The following is a 20,380-nucleotide window of genomic DNA, read 5'->3' as shown; positions in this document are numbered from 1 at the left end:
TTGGACTTGAGCTTTGTACAAGGAGAAAGGAATGGATCGATTTGCATTTTTCTACATGTTAACCACCTCACTACCAACTTCTAACTCCTGTAGAAAAACTCAAATAGGACTAGCTTGAATTGCACTAAAGAATTAGAATACATTTTCAGTCCATTTGAACAAGGTGTCTGACCAACCCCTGCCTCCCAGCTGTCTCATACTGTGTTAATAAGTTGGTTCCCATGATTTAAACAGACTGGGTGTGGTAGTTCTCCACAAAAGCAGTGCTGGTATGACCATTGATACATGCTTACTGTTGTGTAGACAGTCCATGCAAACAATGCAGGAAAGTGGATGATTCTAGAGTCCCATTTACCAGTTAAAGTTGCCTAGGATCTCTTAGAACATCCTATTAAAACTGTGTATTGCATAAAGTTCAGGATGGTGGGACAAGGCTACTGTACATAAAAGGAGCTTAGCAAAGACAGAAGGGGGACACAGCCATGGAACATCGCCAACATGAAGCAGAGGGCCCTGGACCTCCTGGCTCTTTACACATTAAACCCTTATGTTTCTCCCAGCTGCCTCTCTGTTCCCTACTTCTTTACACCTCTTTTTAATATTTTCTTCCAAATGAAGTCCTTGTGTGTTACTTACAAGTCAGTCCTCTTCCAGAGAAGCTGTGATGTACTTGAGACAAACATCTAAAATAAGGGAAAGGTTCTTGTGATCCCTTGTTCTTTTCTTGGGATCACAGAATCTGACAATTGAAAAAGGCCAAACTTGAGAATCATCAGGCCCACCCATTGCCAAATCCCACCTCTGGTATCCATGACAAGAGGAATCCAGGCAGCTTGACCATATGTCAAAGTAGAACCTACCCCTTTTCAAGAAAAGCCATTCACTCTTTTGACAGTTTTTCCCATTAGAAGTACTATTTCCAAGAACCTCCAGCTGGCTGAAGTCCGTCTTCCTTTGTGGCTTCCATATCTTGGTGCCAGTTCTTCCACCTGGAAACAGAGGGTTCCAGTACCTTCCCACTATGCCTTTCAAGAATGCACTCTGTTCACTGCATTGCTGCCTAAGATTACTGTCTTGGTTCAGCATCTTTTCAAACTGTTCTCTATTTCTGTAATATAGGACATCAAGTCCACCATTACCCTGAATACTTTCTTTTTAAAACTTTGATTATATGTTTCTCTTACTTTTCCCCTCATATCTACTAATAATTTTTCAGATACGGAAAGACCTGCACAGAAAGAACAATACTAGTCACTGTTTTCATTATAGCTATAGAACTTCCAGTCACAAAAATTACTTGTTCCTAGTAGGAAAACCATACCTGTACTCTCATGCTCAAGAGTGTGTCACCAGGAGGTGGGAGTGTTGATGTGAAAATTTACGTATCAGTAGTTAAAACTGGGATGAAATGGGATGTGGCCATTTACAAATTCTTGTACTTTTTCAAATTGAGTTTTCTTTATTTCTAATACTAACACTTATGTGCTCTATTAAGTAAAAGCCAGTGGACAAAGTAAACCTATATCAGGAGTCACACTTAACAAACGTTTGTTATATGTGCAAAAAGGACTTGAAGGCAAGATCCCAACAGCAACCCACCTTGGAGGAGCGAACAATTTAGAAACTATGACACAACCCTTTGCTCCCTCCTTAAGGGTGCCATTTAAGTCAATGAATTGATAAAAGCAAGAGGCTACAGTGTTGGTGTGGGTAACACAACATGGTAGGTTAGCTGAAAGAGGCTCTTAATCTTTTGTTCTAGAAGCATAAAGAAAAGCAGACTCCATTTGAGGAAGTTGGAGAGAGGATTGGAATCATTCAGAGGCCCTTCTGACTCATGTCAAATAGACATAGATCTCACTCTTATTTGTAGCCACTTAGGAACTCATAAAGAGGATGAGTTACTTCAGAAGATAGAACAGGGTATTCTATTTCTATAATTGCATGGTGAAAGGAAGTTATGGCATGTTAAGCTTCTTGGACAGTACAGTTTAAAATTTTGACTCCAAAAATGTAAGAAAAAAAATGGTGAGTTTTAGTCAATCAGAAACCTTCGACACTCATCCATAATTTATTTTTGTCTAAATTAATTAGACACAGTAGCCTCGATGCTGACATCAAGGGACTTCAACTTTTCCCCTACCAATCTTCATAATTCTAAACTTGGTCCTCCTCAAACTTGCTTCCCTTCCACTAAGGGAGTTCCAAAATGCACATAACAAACTAAGAATGGAATGGGAGACCTAACCTCACAGACAGAGAACTCACTAGTAAAGTGAAAATTAAAGGCTATGCTGCCTTGCTGGCCTCACAAGGCTCAATCCACTATGTTTGGGTTTAACCTTAATCCCATTTGGTTCCCAAACTTAAGGGAATACATGGCCTCCAACAGCTTGAAGTGATCCATAACACAGAGGAAATAAAAACCCCTAAAGTGAGAAGAGCCCACATGTCTATAGGTAGAGCTTGTGGCCACATTTCTCAGGTTACTCTCAACAATCCAGACCCAGGATCACTTAACCAACCTCCTGGTGTCATAAGGGCATAGACACAGGATTCTTATTGTCACTCTAGAATTACAACTTTATAATTAGCATTCTGGATTGGATATTCATTTTCTTTGTTCATAAACAAAAGCAGAATTGACTGATGTCAATTTCCTTACTTATATAAAAATATTTTATTTCTCCAATAGGTTGTTTGGCTTTTACAAGGGAATTATCCCACCCATTTTAGCTGAAACACCAAAAAGAGCAGTCAAGGTAAGTACTGTGTCGTTTCCCTCCAAATGTAAACAGAGTTCGATGACAGCTTCAGTATCAAGCCACCCATAGTACTCAAGGGAAGCTTTGATTCACTTCCCTTAATTCACATCACTTAACTTCAACACTAAAAATTTTAATGCAGAAATTTTAGGATAATACTTATTATAATTAGACTTGGTCTGTCTCTCAAATATGCATATTTGTTTGTCAGGTTTTTTTTTTTCCAGGCAAAGGTGTAATGAGGAACATACACACAAAAAAATCCAGTGTCTAAAATTAGTATAATTAAATCACAAGCCCACAAAAAACACTTGGACCTTTTCTCAAGCAATTCAGAGATGTCCATTTGGAGCAATAAATATTAAAGAAAAAGAAGTAGAAAATCCTGAAATAGTTTCTGTCTTATGAAATAGACTATTTATTTGTGTATGATTATCAAATAATATTTTTAACAAGTCAACCTTATTTCTCCCTTTAATATCTCCTGTTAAAATTCTCTTTTTGGTGCCTACAAATCTTACTGCCATTTCTTTAATATGTAACTCTGGTGATTTGTGCACTATTTGCTGGTGTTCAGTGTTAGACTGTGAGTGTGTGCCAGACCCTGGAAGAATAAAAAACCTGCACACTGTTTCCCATGTGTTCTTCCAGGCAAAAGTCCTAATTGCAGTAGCTCTAACTGGCATGGCTCTCCCACCCACCCCCATCACTGACATCACCAAACGCAGCTTTGTCTTTCTATAAAAATAGCCTAAGAATAGACGTTAAAGACTTCCTTTCCAACTTTATGCCATTTATTTTAATGACATAAAGCTTTTTCACATACTCAGTCTTTATCCTCAATATTCCTGAAGAGCAAGAAGGAGCAGCTTACACACTGTTACTGGGTAAATGAAGAGGCTGATTGGGTTTAAAAACATGATGAAGTAACCAACATGTATACACAGACATCAAACTTTTGCATTATGTCAAATAGTAAGGTAATAGAATTTAAACTCAGGTCTCAAATTCAGAGAAGAAAGCTTCCGAGCACACTCTCCCGATAATCGTGTCGTCTTTGTTGCCCTGGTTTTTTTGTGCTTTCCTCGTATTATTGCTTCAACACAAATTTCATTACGAGGATCTGAATCGCAGTTGAGGATCTGGAAAAAGTTCACCAAAGTACACAAAAGGGCTGAATTGAATTATGAAATGGCTTCACTTGATAAAAGATTGCCCAAGTAAACAAACAGAACAGAGTTCCTGTTCAAAAGGAAAGTCACTTTGTCTCCCTGGAATAATATATCCATTTGTTCAGTGTTTTCCATGTATAAATAAAGTGAATTGTAATTAGCCTTCTTCCTGTAGCCGTTTCCCTTAACGCTATGTATTGGAGACAATTTACACTCTAAGAGGATTAAGTTTTATCAATGTTGAACAATCTTTTACTAAAAGAGAAGAAGAAAAAAAAAAAGGCTTGAGCTTTATAAAACTGAGTTAGTCTCTGAAAAAAAAATAATAAAGCAGTACTCCATGCCAGAACAATGGTTAACAGATGAACTGTTGGGCAACTGGATCCGGTGGATGTGTCCCAGACATCTTGTTGCAAGTAGATTTTTACCTTAAAATTATTGAGACATATGGTAAGTACGTTGGCTTTTTAAGTCGAACTTGTAGTGAAGTGTATCTTTGCCAGATGGATAACACCAGTTTTTCAACACAATTTATGAAAACATTCATTTTATAGATATTTATCCTAGGATTTGTGAGGAAAGCAACCACCTTATTGTAACCATTTCATACCTCATAAACTATTTCGTTGTGTGTCATCGAAGTTTATCTCAGAATAAAATATTCAAAAATTCGGGGGGGAGGGCATCTACATGCATAAACCATGCAGGTATGTCTCCCTTGGGATGAACACTTTAGCTACAATTGTTACTGTAATCAGAAAATGGCAACTTGTCTATATTTATATTTATATGCTTGTCTATATTTTATTGTTTGAAATGAGGCTCATCATTAAAGTAGTAAGACTTGTAAATAAATTAAATTTCTCCTTTCAAAAATTAAGGCAGAATCAAACTGCAATCAATGAACAGAAGGGAAGACTTGAGCAGAGGCACTGGGAGCTGAGAGACAGCATGTTCTCTGTGTTCAGATTTCCCAGGACTCTTTACCATAGCCAAACTCATGGAGGGTTATAAACTGTGAAGGCCTCTTGTTCCCTACTGTGTTTCTATACCTACTGTGTGCAGAACATAGTTGGTCTATAAATGAGTAAATGAAACAGGAAGAAATTTATAGGGAAAAGAGTTTATATGTGGAGACGATCTCTTCCATTTCTCCAAATCCTCACATTTACTATTCAAAGTTTCTTGAATGTCAAGACCTCACTTCTGGTTGGGATGCAGTAAGAAGACCAGATTAACTGTCCCACATGAGCAACACCATGAACAGTAGCAATGAGCAAAGTACCTGAAACAATGGTTTTTGTCTTCAAGACACTAACATCACATAATGAAAGACAATAACATCTGGGAGAGTGGAAACAAACAAGATGGACCTTATGAGTGTCCCAGTGTACTGCCTTCAGTGGGTTTTTAAGGCCCTAAGTAAGGAGAAGAAATAAAGACAGAAATCAGTACAGTCCTTGGTTCAATCAGACTGTAGGAATAGTAATGTTGCTGGAGTTGATGAGATGGGGGAGGGAGGACTTCAGAGAAACCATCTCAAGTGTTCAGCCTTATAAGCCTGTGAGAGAACTCCTACAACCCAAGAAAGGACAGACTATCTAAGAGCATTAGAGGATCCTCTAAGAGTACACAGGGCTAGCAACAGTCCCTGTGCCTGCCAGCCAATCTGGAAAGCCTGTTTTCAAAGGGCAATGAGAAGAGTGCTCAGAAGGATCCTGCCCTAAGGGTAGAGATGAGTACTGTAGTGAGCACTTCTCATTGATTCAGATGATGGCTCTCTCACACAACTCAACTATGGCTGAGACAGAATATCCAGGATATTAGGTTTCTCAATGAGTTGGTTAATGAGCAGGGTTTGAAAACAAAAAAGAAAAACAGAGACAAAAAATAAAAGACTAGAATTGTCCCCAGGCACCCTCTTGGAAATCCTCATAAGTGTGGATGGAGTTATGGGCTGAGTCCATGTCCCTAGACTTCTTGTCATTTCAGTTTGGTCTTTAATCTTTGAGAAGAAAACAAGATAGGGAAAAAAGACAAACAAACACTGAACAAATACATCTCACACTAAGGAAATAGATTACTAAGGAAATAGAGATTTCCGTGAGGCCTATCACCTCCCAAAACATTCAGGACCCAACACTAGCATAGGGAAACACTTCCAGAACGATACATGGGACAGGAAGTCAATATAGTAACTAAAGTGATGATGCCCATGAGTACGTGCTAGCCTCTTTCTTTTTTTCTTTTTAACTAGGTATTGAACAAAGGACATTGCTGTGCTAGGAAAGCATATTCACTACTACTGAGATGCAGCCACAGCACATACGCTACCCCAGCGGTTCTCAGCCTGTGGATTGCAACCCCCTTGGGGTCCACCAACCCTTTCACAGGGGTCACCTAAGACCATCAGAAATCACAAATATTTACATTAAGATTCATAACAGTAGCAAAATTAAAGTTATGAAGCAGCAATGAAAATAATTTCATGGTTGGGGGGGTCACCACAACAGGAGGAACTATATTAAAGAGTCTCAACATTAGGAAGATTGCCCCACCCTTTTTCCTGATAAAACTGACACCTGGATACACTGCAGTAGCACATACAAAGTCTTAGCATGTTTTTGGACCACAGTAGACTTTCATGTGTTAAGCATCAATGAATGGTTCCTCTGTTAACATAAGTAAAGGCAAGACATAGAAACTAATTTTTTTTCCCTAAATCTTATATCAGGGAATCCTACTCAAATTCTATCATTTTATAGTAGTTTATGGTTGGACAGGTGAAGCAATATTCTCATGATTTCACAATAGTGACATGGCATGACCAGGCTTCAGATTTCATACTGCTCACTTCAAAATCCTAGCAAAGTGATTGTCTAAACACAACAATGATGGTGATGGTCATAAAAAAGAAGCAAATGTTCTATAAAGCCTAATATTAGAGCCAAGAGGGCAGCTCACATCTATTATCCCAAAACTCAAAAGGCTGGGGAAGAGAGGCTGGTTTGTTGTTCAGGGCAACATACACTACAGTGGTGAGTTCTAGGCTAGCTCAGATTACATAATGAGACTTTGTCTCAAACAAACAAACAAGCAAACAAACAAAATCCCTAGGACTACTTTGTGTTTTTTCTTCCAGAATGAATTCTAGGGTTCCTAATATTCTCTTATCAAAACATCCCTGTGTGGGATCAGGAAAGTACTAGAATATGCTAAGTTTACTGTATTTCTAGAACCTAGAATGGAAGAAATCTAATAAACATTTAGTTAATTGAACAAATAAACCCCTTGTTCTAGGAAAGGCTATGTGCATACTTCATCTAAAATATCATGGCAATGATCTCATTCTTCAAATGAATAAGAAGACACAATCTGCTGCTGAATGACTCTCAGGTTACCCCAGGACTCCAGGGGTCATGTCCCCAGGAAACCATCTCTTTCTAACAATACACTGTACCTAGTCCCCAAACTTCATGATTTTCTTTTTCTTGTCCTACTTTACTTGGCTGTAAATTAATAGCATGATTTATCATCCCATTTCTTGGTTCTTAAGAATAAGATGGTACAGGTCCTAAGAATACACCTTACTATCATTGATGTTGGTAGTAACTCAGTTCAGGGCTCAAGTACAAAATACCCTTCCGAAGCAGAGTTCTTTCCCAAAATATAGAGTACAGGGAAAGAAAGGGGAAATACAGTATATGAAGGAATTATTTCATTTTTCCATGAAAAAAAAATGTGTTTGTACAGCTCAATACCATTTCTGAAGGTGCCAACAATGTCACTCCATTAATGATCCTTTCTTCATTGTCATATTCATAAGATCCTAATTGAAGGAATAAGGTTGAGGGCAGTCTTTCACTGAGGCAAGGGGGTAGACCAGATAAACTTGATGAGCCCTTTCCTAGTTTATCATGGTATCTTTGCAATCACTTAATGTTTAAAAATTCCATGGAACTGTCAGGAGAACAAACATTATACATGTAAGTTAAGGCTGAGAAGTGGATGTCTTCCACAAATGTGTTGAAAATGGGGCATTTTCTTGGAAAGTGGTTCATCAAGAATGCATACAAGACCAAGGATTTCAGGTCTGTGAGCCTATAATTTTGAATCACTGCCATAAGAAAGAAGTCTATTGATGTCTGGGGAGACTGAAAATGGTCATGGTAAATGGAGGTTGTATGGTTCATTTACTGCTATAAGGGATTCCATCAGATTTTCTGTAAGTTATTATAACTACATTTGAAAAATGTGAATGTTAAAATGGGATCTAATAGCAACTGCCCCAGACAAGATTAAAAGCTGTGTTAGATGGTTCATCATTTTTAAAGACTGATTAATGTAATGATTTACTGAGGGACTTTTAGCCAATTAGAGAGTTTGTTGCAGGAAATTGTTATAAATCTCTAGGTTTGGTTTTGTTTCAGTTTTCCACCTTTGAGCTGTACAAGAAGTTTCTGGGACATATGTCACTATCACCGGGACTGGTAAGTGAGAATATTTATTGTACTTAAGTGTGAATGTTATTTCATAAAGCAAAATCCAGAAACAAAAACCCTTTTGATTCCCAAATCCCAGCTACTAAAATATGAATTTGAGTTATTCAATGTTCAGCTACTTGTTGAAAGCTATCTTCATAATAACTCACAATCTGGCTATTTTATGGCTCTCAGTGATGAATTTATGATAATAATGATATGTCTGGAAAGGCCTCTATGAGATACGGTCAAGAATATAAAATAGAGGCTACATTCACCTTTGGAAACCAAAACATGCATTTGTTTACTTACACACTGCTTGTATCTATTTATGCAAAAGTCAATATGCCTGAGATTATTTCCTAACAGATCAGTTTCCCAGCTGTTGCAAAAGCTGTAGTAAATATAAGACTTCAAGTCACTTGGGATAAAAATCACTCTGTGGTCAGAGGCAGACTGAGGGGCCTTTTATTGGAATGACTGTAAACATCTCAGCCAGGGAGAATAGAGGTTCTACAATGACACAGCTCAGGTATTTCACACGGTTCACTTGATGACTGGCCATTGCCCTGTGCCACTGCCCCCTGCTTGGTGACTTTGCTCCCTTTCATAAAGCATGTTAAATTATGTTGACCAAATGTGTGTGCACTGAGAGCCTGAGAGCAAGCAACTGCACGAACCTCCCCTTCTGAACCTGCAGAAGAAACCATGATGCAGCATATTATCACTCTATATGCTAATGACCCTCCCAGCCCTGGGAAAAGCCCTGTTTGGTTGTTAAAAACCTCAAAATTCCACTGGAAAAGCAACATTCTTTCCTCTAGCTATTTAATTATAGGTATTAATGTATGGTGGAGTTGCTGCTGATAAAACCACTCAGAGCCAAAAGTACTGGGTACATCCAACCCACCAAGCTCCATAGCTTGGCAGCAGAATACATTATAAAGAGTTGATTGCTTACTCTCCCGAAGAGACAGACAGCTGAGAACTGTAGTATATTTCTGCTACCCAGCGTCATGCGTTCTTATGGCACTGCTGGCCTGGAAAAAGATCAAAATCCGAAGTGTGGACTGTGTTTTATTTTCACACCATTATAAACAACAACGACAACAACAACAACAATGATGTATATCAAGCTATTGTGTATCAGGGACCATGTATCCTTTTCTCATGAAGTTTGTTTCAGCATGTTTACTCTAACGGACAGACTGTCAAAACAGAATATTTCTTATCCTCAAAAGTCTTACATTTCCACCCTCTAGGAAAAAAATCCTTTTTTAGACAAAAGCTTCCTAACTAAGTAGGACAGCGGCAAGGCCTGCACTCCTATAAGGAGCGACCTCAAATGGGTATGATTTTGCTTTAAATTCCAAGCTTGGAGTGGTGGCTCATACCTTGAATCCTGGCATTCAGAAGGCAGAGGCAGGAAAATGGATTTCCAAAAGTACAAGGCTAACCTGGTCTACATAGTAAATTCTAGAACAGCTAGAGATAGATGGTGAAACCCTGTCTCAAAAACAAATATGCATGTGTGTATGTATGTGTGTATGTATGTGTGTATGTATGTATGTATGTATATGCATAAATGAATATATAAATGTGTGCATAGAGAGAGATATAGATATATAATTTTTCACAGTATCTTTCCTAAAACCATTCTTAAATTGAGGAAAAAGGAGATGAAAGTCATCCCAGTGGGGGTAAATAAAGCGTGGTCTCTGGATGCCTCGCTGGCTGTTTCAGAGCTGCGCTCGGAACCATGTAAGACACTGCAGGTCTTTTGACTCAAGATTTGAAATGGAAAAGTATTCGGCCATTCCATCTCCTATAAATAAACTCGGGTAAACTGTATCTGGCCCTTTTCTTTCCTTGAACTCATTTACTCTGGATTCCTGTTTGATACAGTGAGGCATTTAGCCATTAAATATGCCTGGTGCTCACATGAAAGCCAGGGAGACTGGAAACCCGACCGCAAAAGCATGTCTCTGCAGCAATCCAAGTAACGTGATCTGCTGATATCTGATCAATTCTTTTGACAAGGGACTGCTGAACACTAGTTCTGACAGCAAATGTAGCTAAGCTTTATAGAGGGACAAAAAAAGTGAATTGCTTAGAAGATTGCATGTAGTGAGTAATAAAAACCTGGCATCTGGATTTTAACTTTCCCAGTTTCCCCCTCCCCCGTCCCTGCTTTTTGTACTCCATGATGAAAGTCTGAGATAAATGAGAAAATATTTGGTCATTTACCCTATACAAATTATGCTTAAGATTGTAATGAAGTGGGATCTATGGAAAACATCATTAGTAGTCAATCTCTCCTAGAATCCTTGTGCAACTCCATTCTTCTTCCTCTTTTTCCATGGGAAACCAGAGAAGCCATGTTTGGAAAGCGATTTAAAAGAACTTCCATGCACGACTTTGACCCCTGCGGAGAAACCAGAGTTACCATCTCTAATTTACAGTCGAGGGGAAGGGAGGATCCTGACTTCTATGATTGGTGCGCAGCCCCAGCAGCATAGACAGCGCCTGTGTGACCACTCCTCCTGACCACTGTCTCTCTGTGGCTACTTTCAGGTGTAGACTAGATTTCCGCATCCCCCTCCCGTGGCCCGCAGCCAGCCCCATCTCTACTTTAAAGACACAGAACATTTATTACCCCCATCTATCTTCTTGACACTTATTTTGAAATTATTAGAGACACTAAGAAGAAGAAGAAGCATGTGAAGCCAGGTATGGCAGGCATGGCACCATGTTTGTAATCCCAGCTTTTGAAAGGCTGGGACAGGAGGGTCACTATGAGAGTTCAAGGACAAGCTGGACTCTAAAAACCTTGTCTCAAAAACTGAAAGGAATGAATTAAGCAGATAAAAGATCTCCATTTCACATGGGTTTTTATTCCTCTCCTATTTGGATACAAAAACTAAGCTTTCTGGAATTAGTTCCATAGCAAGGAATTTTGGAAGGTGAAAGTTTCTCTCTCTCTCTCTCTCTCTCTCTCTCTCTCTCTCTCTCTCTCTCTCTCTCTCTCTCTCTCTCTCTCTCTCTCTCTCACTTTCTGTCTCTGTCTCTGTGTGTGTGTCTATATAGGTGTGTATGAATGTGTGTTTATTAATTATTTTTGTCCTTGTTTCTAATGTACATTCTCTAGAAAACTTTTAGGTTCTCTGTGTAGAATAAAATTATATGAAATTGTTATTTTCTATTACTAAGATTTTTTTTTTTGAGACGGTGTCCCTTTATGTAGCCCTGGCTATCCTAGAACTTGCTATATAGGACCTGGCTAGCATCATACTCGAGAGACTTGATCTCCTCTTCTGCCTCCCGAGAGCTGGGATTAGGCTTCTATATTGCTGAACTTCAACCCATCAAAAAAAAAAAAATGACACATAATCATCCTTTGATAAAATGTTCTGGATTTTAGTGGACCCCCTCTAGAACAACCCACATATCTTTAAATCAGTTTTTATTGCTCAGCTTTTAGGTGCAAAAATAGAGAAATCACTCCTTTAAAAACAAAAAAAAACAGCTAGGATATAACTCAGTGTAGAGCTTTGCCTACTGTGTAAAAGGCCCTGACTGTGATTCTCAGAATTGAGAATGAAATAGAGACTGAATGAAAATAATTTTGTTTGTTGATAATCCTTAGCAATAGCTCTAAGAACATGTCTATTCATTTGAATGGTTCCAGTTATGTACCTGGAAGCTGGCTTCCTATAAACAATTTATTTGCAGTTCTGTTCAATAAATGCATCTAAGTAGATATTTAAAAATGGAGCTCTTCCTTTACAATTTAATCTTCATTGTATACATGAAGATGTTTTAGGATCCACCTTTAACTAATCAAACAGCCTCCACTTTTGTCAAAGGAAAGCATCATTGTTGATGGGGCTTTGACATTTTATTTTGAAAACATTAGGATGTGGTTTGTGGCTTCTGTAATTTCTTCTCCTTGAATTGTCAGCATCTAATCAAGAATTCAAGATGTTTAGTAATGGTGCATGGTGCACTTGGGGGTTTCTTCCTTCTCATCCTAACTTCTGCTGCATTGCATGTGAAGTAGAATGTGGAATCCAACAGGCGTGATCTGTTGTTTTAAAGCATTGGTTGGCTTGTTTTTCTAGATATTTCCCATTGCTGGATTAGGATCTGGACTGACAGAAGCTGTTGTGGTTAACCCTTTCGAGGTGGTAAAAGTTGGCTTGCAGGTCAATCAGAACATGTTCACAGAGGTAACCATTTAATGTTTTCTTACTATTAAGGGAATATAATAAAAAGGTGTGTGTGTGTGTATGTGTGTGTGTACATACATAACATTATGAACCCAGACCTCACACTTATAAAACCACAGAAAAACATTCTTTAAAAAGTAGAATAAGAAAAAGTCAAATATCTTCCACAAAGCATCATAAACGCATTGAGTTGTGATAGATAAACAAGCATATACATTTTTTTTTTGGAGTGCTAACGAAGGTTATAGCGACCTACTAGAGTTTCCCCCTAAGTTTTCTTTCACACCACAGCCGCAGCAAACTCACTGAGGCGATAGCATTGTTGTGCTTTTAGAAAGATGAAGTCTTCTTTTTAAGTTAGCTCATTTCTTTCTCCACCCCACCCATACCCCTCCCCAAAAGTTTCTGATAATCTGTCAAAGCTGTCTTTGGGTGAAATCTGAATGAGCAAGTGTTGAAGCCTGCATAGACGTCACCACTCGCACAATGATGGGTCTTGACATCTAATCAGTGATACACAGTGTTCCACGTAGACAGTTTCTCTTGGTGTGCTCTGCCTTCACTTCCTTCTAGTTACCTAATAATTCCCTTTACACTGCCAAATCTGACTGTTCCTGCTGTATTCTTTTTGATTCTAAACACAAAGCATGGGGAAAACAAGGGGAATAACATTCCAGATCCCTTTCTAGCAATTTAAGTCCCTAAGTGGGCAGCATGTGGTATGAATTGGTCTGGGGTATCTGCCGACCTGGATTCTTATGCCTACTACATAAGCAGCTGGTAATGGGTGGAGACCCCATCAGCAGCAGCCCACTTCCTGCCCGCTGATAATGCCTGAGAGTTCCCTGACAGCTTCTTTGGCAGGGGGGTTGGGATAAAGGGGCCCTACTCACCTGTTCCTGCCAAGACCTGGAGCAGCGGAGACTGGGGAAGGGTAGGGCTGTTGTACCAGATGGTATCTACTCAGATGAACGCAATCTAATCCAAAAAATTATGTTTTGTTTTAGGGGTTTGGGGCTTTGGTTTTTTTAGGGTTTTTTGTTTTTGTTTTTGTTTTATTTTGGTTTTGGTTTTGGTTTTAGTTTCAATGGTTTTCTGAACACCAGAAACGTCTGAAAAACTCTCAGTGTAGCCCAGATTTTTGTTTATGTTCTGTTTTCCAATCTTCCTAGCTTAAGAGAAAACAAAGGTGAAGCTTAGGAATAGAAAAGGAGAGGGGTCCTTTTCAAATGTCCCCAACAACATGCAGCATCTAAAACAGTTCCCATGAAATCAGCCCAAGAAGAAGTAGTTTATTAGAGTAGGAAACTGACCAGCAAGGAGAACATTTTGGTGATCACCACTCAATGCTTCATTTTGCCTGTGAGGAACCTTGTCCCAGAGCAAGTGGATTCAAGGAATTAACAGGTTTTCAGCTGGAGGCCTTTGTCCAGGCGATATGTACCACAGAAACAAAAATGGGGAAGAGTACCATGAAATACTCACTAGAATAAAAATATGGAATTCCATAGCACTGTGTTTATTCCTAATGCTCTTTCTGTCTCTCTGGCTCCCAAAGAGAGTCTGCCTTGAGTCCAGGTAAGAACTCAGGCTGCACATGCCAATCCTTTGCCTGAGCATGGTATGCACCATACCCATTCAATACAAAAACGTTCTGCATGTGAGCACAGTCAGTCCAGGTCCTTTTGTGCCATCTGTGTAAACTGCTTGTGTATTTCAGTACAGAGGAAGCTCACGCAGAGTCATTTATTTTGCAGAATTTACCAAGCTGAACCTTGCCTCATATTTACTTAGGATAAAGTTTACTTGCTGCATTATAAAATATTTCATAAATGTTGACAAATCAGAATTTAACAAAATGATCATCATATAGGTGATCTAGATCAGCATTTACTCGCAGTAACTCAGGATCTGAGCTAAAGTTTAACTTGGATGTGGTACTTTCTAGTTAGTATAAAACAAATTGAAAATGTACTTAGCAGTGAGTGGTAACAAGCATGTAATAAGTCATCAACTGCCCATAGGTCCTCAGCTAGGGGTGGGGGCTCATAAACCTCCTCCTACCCCATGCTACAATGTTAACTGGTTTGATCTTGTTCAGGTATCTGTGGGCAGCCACAACTGCTGTGAGTTCAGGGACGTGAGAGTCCTGTCATGTCCAGAAGGCACTTTTATGACTATCCTCCCAAACCTCTGGCTCTTAAAATCCTTCTGTCCTGTCTTCCATGATAGTTCCCAAGGCTTGAGAATGGATGGAATATAGATGCCCTTTTCTTAGCGGAGCATTCTACTGAGAATTATGCTCTGAGCTTCTACCAACTGTGAATTCCATTAACCAGAGTCTACACAAAGAAATTAGTCTGATGAAGTCTGAAAGCTACATTCTACAAGTGGTAGCAGATTCACCCATCGGGCCTGTGAGCTTCCCAACCATGGGCCCATTGGAGGTTTACAGTGGCAAGCATGGGTTTCCTTATGCAACACAGGTCTTAAATCCAACAAGAAAGTGTTTAGTTACCCCCATAATATTTATGCCACTATATTTTTAAAATATTTATTGACAAATTGTGGCTTTTTTAACACACTGTTCATTTCACCATCCCATTACTGACTGGCAGATATTTAATTTTTATAAGTTTTTCTATATTCTATTACCTGTATGAAATATAGCTAGAGAAGAGGTTTTCTTTCTCCTATTCTTCAGGCTTCCTATTCTCTGCTGATAGTTTCATTTGCTATGCAGAAACTTCTAGTTTCGTATATTCTCATTCATTGATTTTTAGAACTATTTTTATAGTTTTATGCAGGAGAGTTTTATGCAGAAAGTTATTGAATGTACATACACATATTCAAGGGTATTCCACATATTTTCCTATAGAAGTCGCAGAGTTTAAAGTTTTAAATTACACCCTTTCGTTTTGTTTTTAACATTTTTGTTTTATTCTGTGTGCAGATGCTCTGCCTGCATGAGTCTCTGCATCATACGCAGAACTGGTGCTGGCAAAGTCCAGCACCATTTATTGATGTGCCGTCTTTTTTTTCTTGACTCTTTGGTCATAGATATATGGGTTTATCTCTTGTTCATCGATTCTATTGTTCTACCTATCTGATTTTATGTTGTAGCCATGCTTATTTGTCACTATACTTCTGGAGTATATTCTGAGGAATCCTTATCCACTGTTGGTGAGAGTGTAAACTAGTATCTCCACTACAGAAATCAGTATGCCAGATCCTCAAAAAGTTAAAAACAGAGTGCCAATGTGACCCCAAACACCACTCCTGGGCATACCCATAAAAGACTCTACAAACCAGCACAGACACAGTAGCACAACAACATTTGTTATATGTGCTATTCACAACAGCGAGGAAATGGAACCAACCTAGATACCACCAAGAAAAGAATACTTATGAGAATGTGGTGTGTATGAATAGGGAGATTTGTACTTAGTTTATAAAGAAATCCAAAATTGTGAAAATTTGAGCAAAATGAATAGATTTAGAGAGAATCATGTTAACTGAGGTAACCTAGTCTCAAAGACAAAAAGCTCATGTTTTTTTCTCATACATAAACACTAAAATCTAGTGCTTACAAATACAGGTATAAATGAGAAACTGGATAGGAAACCACAAGAGTGGAAGGAAATGTTTTGATGGGGAGGAAAAAGAATTTCATCTCACATGAAAGTGCCAAGAAGTCTACTGAGGCTGGGAGAATGCAAAGAGGGGAGGAGGTGGAGAAAGGGCAGAAGGAGACAAAGGCAAATTTGGGGGGCTGGGGTATTTGGGGACAAGGTAGAAACCTAGCACACTGAAAACTTCATGACATCTATGACAGTAACCCTAAAAAAGACTCCTAGTAATGAGGGACATGGAGCCTAAATTCCCCCCCCATCCTCTGTAACCAGTCAAGGCCTCAAGTGGAGGGATTGGGATACCAACCCACCCACAAAACCTTAGACCTTCAGCTTGTCCTGCCTTCAGAGTGTTCTGGGACTGGAGCTTAGTATAGTCATCATCAGAGAGACCAGAGAGACTCCATACAGCAACTGGTGGGAGTAAACACAGAGTTCCAGAGCCAAACATTAGGCAGAGCTCAGGGGATCCTGCTGAGGAGGCAAGAAAGGGCATCAGAGGAACCAGATGGGTCAGGAATACCACAAGAGCATAGCTCACAGAATCAACTGACCAGGACTTATGGGGGCTGGCAGAGATCAGGGTGTATATAGGAGTCTGACCTAGGACCTCTGCATATATGTTATGGCTCAGTAGCTTGAGGTATTCCTAACAGTGAGTGTGAGGGCTGTCTCTAACCCTTTGCCTGCTTGTGGAACCCTGTTCCTTCTACAGTGTTGCTGTGTCCAGCCTTGATGTGATGGTATATGCCTGGTCTTATTTTAGCTTGTTATGCTGTATTTGTTTGATGTCCCTTTGATTTGTTTGATCTGTTCCTTTCTGTGGGAACATTGAGGCAGTGTGAATCTGGGAGAGAAGGGAGGGAGGGTAAACTGCAGTCAGGATATTAGATATTAGAGTCCTGCAGTCAGGATATTAAAAATGAATAAAATTAAAGATATAGTAAAAATAATAATGAAATCTAATTTTCTGTAACTGTGGTGGTTTTAATAGGTATGGCCCCCATAGACTTATGTATTTGAATGCTTTGCCCATAGGGAATGGCACTATTAGGAGATGTGGCCTTATTGGAATAGGTGTGGCCTTGCTGGAGTAGGTGTGATCTTGTAGGAGGAAGTGTGTCATTGTAGAGGTGGGCTTTGAGGTCTCCTATGTTCAAGCTCCACAGTATAGAATCCAGTCTCCTCCTTGCTGGATCAGGATGTAGAACTCAAGGCTCTATTTCCAGCACTGTGTCTGCCTGCATGATGCCATGCTTCTTGCCATGATGATAACTGACTAAATCTCTGAAATTGCAAGCCCCAATTAAATGTTTTCTTTATACGAGTTGCTTAGGTAATGGTGTCTCTTCACAGTAATAAAACCCTAACTAAGACAGTAACTAATAATGTTTTAGCTATCTGAGTATAAAATGATGAATACTTTTAATAAAATACCCAGAAAGTTTATCTTTCTGTACAAAATGGAAATATGTAAAAGCACAAATAGTAATCCAGACTCTAGGGCAGTCAGTGATGGCTCAATAGAAACATAATTCAAGCCACATTTCCTAGTAGCAAGATGAAAATAAAAATGAAGAGAACCAGGGGAAATTAATTTAATAACATATTTTACATAACCCAATATATCCAAAGTATTTTTAGAAAGTTATCTTTTTAGATCAATTTCAGAAGTTTAGATTAATAGAAGAAACAACAAAAATCAACCCTTCTATCTGAATGTCTTCCTTATTGTCAACATCACCCACCAGAATAATTCATTACAGCTAATAAACCTATATCAACACATCACCATCCAAAGGGTGTAGCTTACAGTAGGGCTCATTCTTGGTATTGTCTATTCTATATGTTTAGATAAATTTGTGACATGTGTTTACCACAAAAATATGATACTCAGGCTTGAGAGGTGACTCACTGGGTAAAGAGTTGCTGCACTGAATTCAGATTCCCAAAACTCATATAAGGCCAGACATGGTAGCACATATCCCAGCACTCCTGTGATGAGATGGGATGCGAGACCATGAGTAGAATGGCATGTGAAACAGTAGCAGAAGAAACATTGTCAAATAAAGTAGAAGGCGACGATCAATCCCTGAGGTTACCCTCTGACCTCCACACATGTACTGTAGCACAGACATATCCGTATACATGACTGTGCATTCATACACACATAAATCATAAGCACACACAGATGTGAATAAAACCGTAATGAGTCTTTGCTTCTATCCTATTGCTTTAAAGAGACTCCATGACTAAGGGAAATTATAGAAAAAGGCATCTAATTGGGGACTTGCTTATAGATTATAGTCCATTTTCATCATGGCAGGGAGAACAATGGCAGGCAAGAGAGGGAGGGGGCTGGGCCTCTCCCCATTCCCAGTCACTTTCTCCACAGGTCACACCCACTCCAACAAGGCCACATCTCCTAATCCTTCTCAAATAGTTCCATGCCCTGGTGACTAGGAATTCAAATATATAGGTCTATGGGGGTCATTCTCATTCAAACCCCCACAGCACAGAATGCTTTCAGTGATTCCTTTCTGTTCCATCCATCTGTCCCTCTCTCCTAATCCCTGAGAACTACTTGATTTTTTGTTTTACTTTTTCATTTCATTTCATTTACTATTTTCACTTCAACACTTAATCAGTGCAAAAGCTATATAATATCATTTCCTTATTAAAATTTAAAAACTTGCATATTTTTTGCTTGCAACTCAACTAGAGTATTTCAAGTGCTCAGTGGCCAATATGGGTAGTTGCTTCCACATAAAACAGTGAATGTCTAAATAAATCACTGTAAACTAATTTGTTAGCTTTAAAGAGGGGGCTAAAATGAGGTAAATAAAGCTAAATGTTTAAGTCAAGGACTTTTATAAATAGTTGAAAGTCTTGATGTGAAATGTACTCACATTTTCTCTGTGAACAGTTGCTTTTAAACATACTACCTGCTCATTGTAAAAAAGAAAAAAAAAAACAAATTCAGAAAAGCATAAGGAAAATGTGTAATTCCAAAAAAAATTCATATAATGTCTCTGCAAAGATCCAGGCCCACCTTTGGAGAACTCTGCTGCTAACTGGGTAAGAACGGCTTACTGGCCAACCTTGGGACTCAATCTTGCATAATTCAGGTTCCATAACCTCATTTATAGTAAGAATGCCCATTCTTACTATAAATTTTCCCTGCACTAATTTCTAACCAAGTTTAAACCTTGTGAGTAAATTGTTGCAGAATGTATATAATGAGAATGGGAAGCTAATTTGAGAGAAGGCAAAGCTGGCCCATGGTTTGGAAGATACACAGGAAAGCTCCCACAATGCTTTGTGCCATTTCCTAACAGGTTAGCCTTGAACATAGTACTTGAATTCCCTCATTGGCATGAGGGATTGTCAGTCCATCTTTCTTGAAACAAGGCATTTCTGTGTAGAGGTTAGAAGCATACCCTGGAGAGACTTCTCAGTCTACCTGGTACCCTCGTATTTCCTACTCTTCTGGTACACAGAATATTAAAATGTCCATGTTGGTGTAGCAAGGCTGAATTACACAAATGTATGCAATTAAATGTATATGATATATGAAACTGCTAATTTGATGTGTGTATAGTAATGGTTTAATAAATGTGGTAGATATTATAGCATGCTTTTGTGATAGCTGAAATGTGGTTATATACAGAGAGATCTTCACATAAGTCTGGCAGATAGTAGGCCTGAACCACTGATAACTCTTTGTGGGCATGAGTTGACCATATAAACCCTTTAGTTCAAGAAGAGACAGATTTATCATGAAATATTGTACCCATTAATATTGAACAGCTGCCTCTAGTCACCAGAACAAAATCAGCTTACTTAGTTGTAAGCCGCCTTACCCATCCAGTGGAAGTAAGGAGGCAAACAATGAGCTCTTCCCCATGCAGTTTTATTAGGATCCTTGTAATCTTGCTTGTTACATCTTACTTATTTCTACCTACATTTTATTAGTTACATCTTGCTTCTTACATCTTACTTATTACTATTTCTACTATTCTTAGTTCTATTTCTACATCTTACTTCTATCCTTACATACTTACTCCTATCTATCATATTTACTCTTCTATATCCCATACT

The 20,380-nt window shown here is 38.8% G+C and overlaps 1 protein-coding gene across 1 annotated transcript in view; it reads left to right on the top strand.

Annotated features, from left to right (window-relative positions):
• Positions 1-20,380, top strand: part of Slc25a21 (solute carrier family 25 member 21) — a 465,218-nt gene that overhangs the window by 402,798 nt on the left and 42,040 nt on the right. Inside the window, exons 4-6 of the mRNA XM_031357304.1 lie at positions 2,696-2,762; positions 8,368-8,427; positions 12,540-12,647. Coding sequence (XP_031213164.1) covers positions 2,696-2,762; positions 8,368-8,427; positions 12,540-12,647 — 235 coding nt within the window. The remainder of the gene's footprint in view (positions 1-2,695; positions 2,763-8,367; positions 8,428-12,539; positions 12,648-20,380) is intronic.

Source organism: Mastomys coucha, unplaced genomic scaffold, assembly GCF_008632895.1.
Source record: "Mastomys coucha isolate ucsf_1 unplaced genomic scaffold, UCSF_Mcou_1 pScaffold6, whole genome shotgun sequence".
Taxonomy (NCBI): Eukaryota; Metazoa; Chordata; class Mammalia; order Rodentia; family Muridae; genus Mastomys; species Mastomys coucha.
The sequence above is the reverse complement of the archived record's forward strand: the minus strand, read 5'-3'. Positions and strand labels throughout refer to the sequence as shown.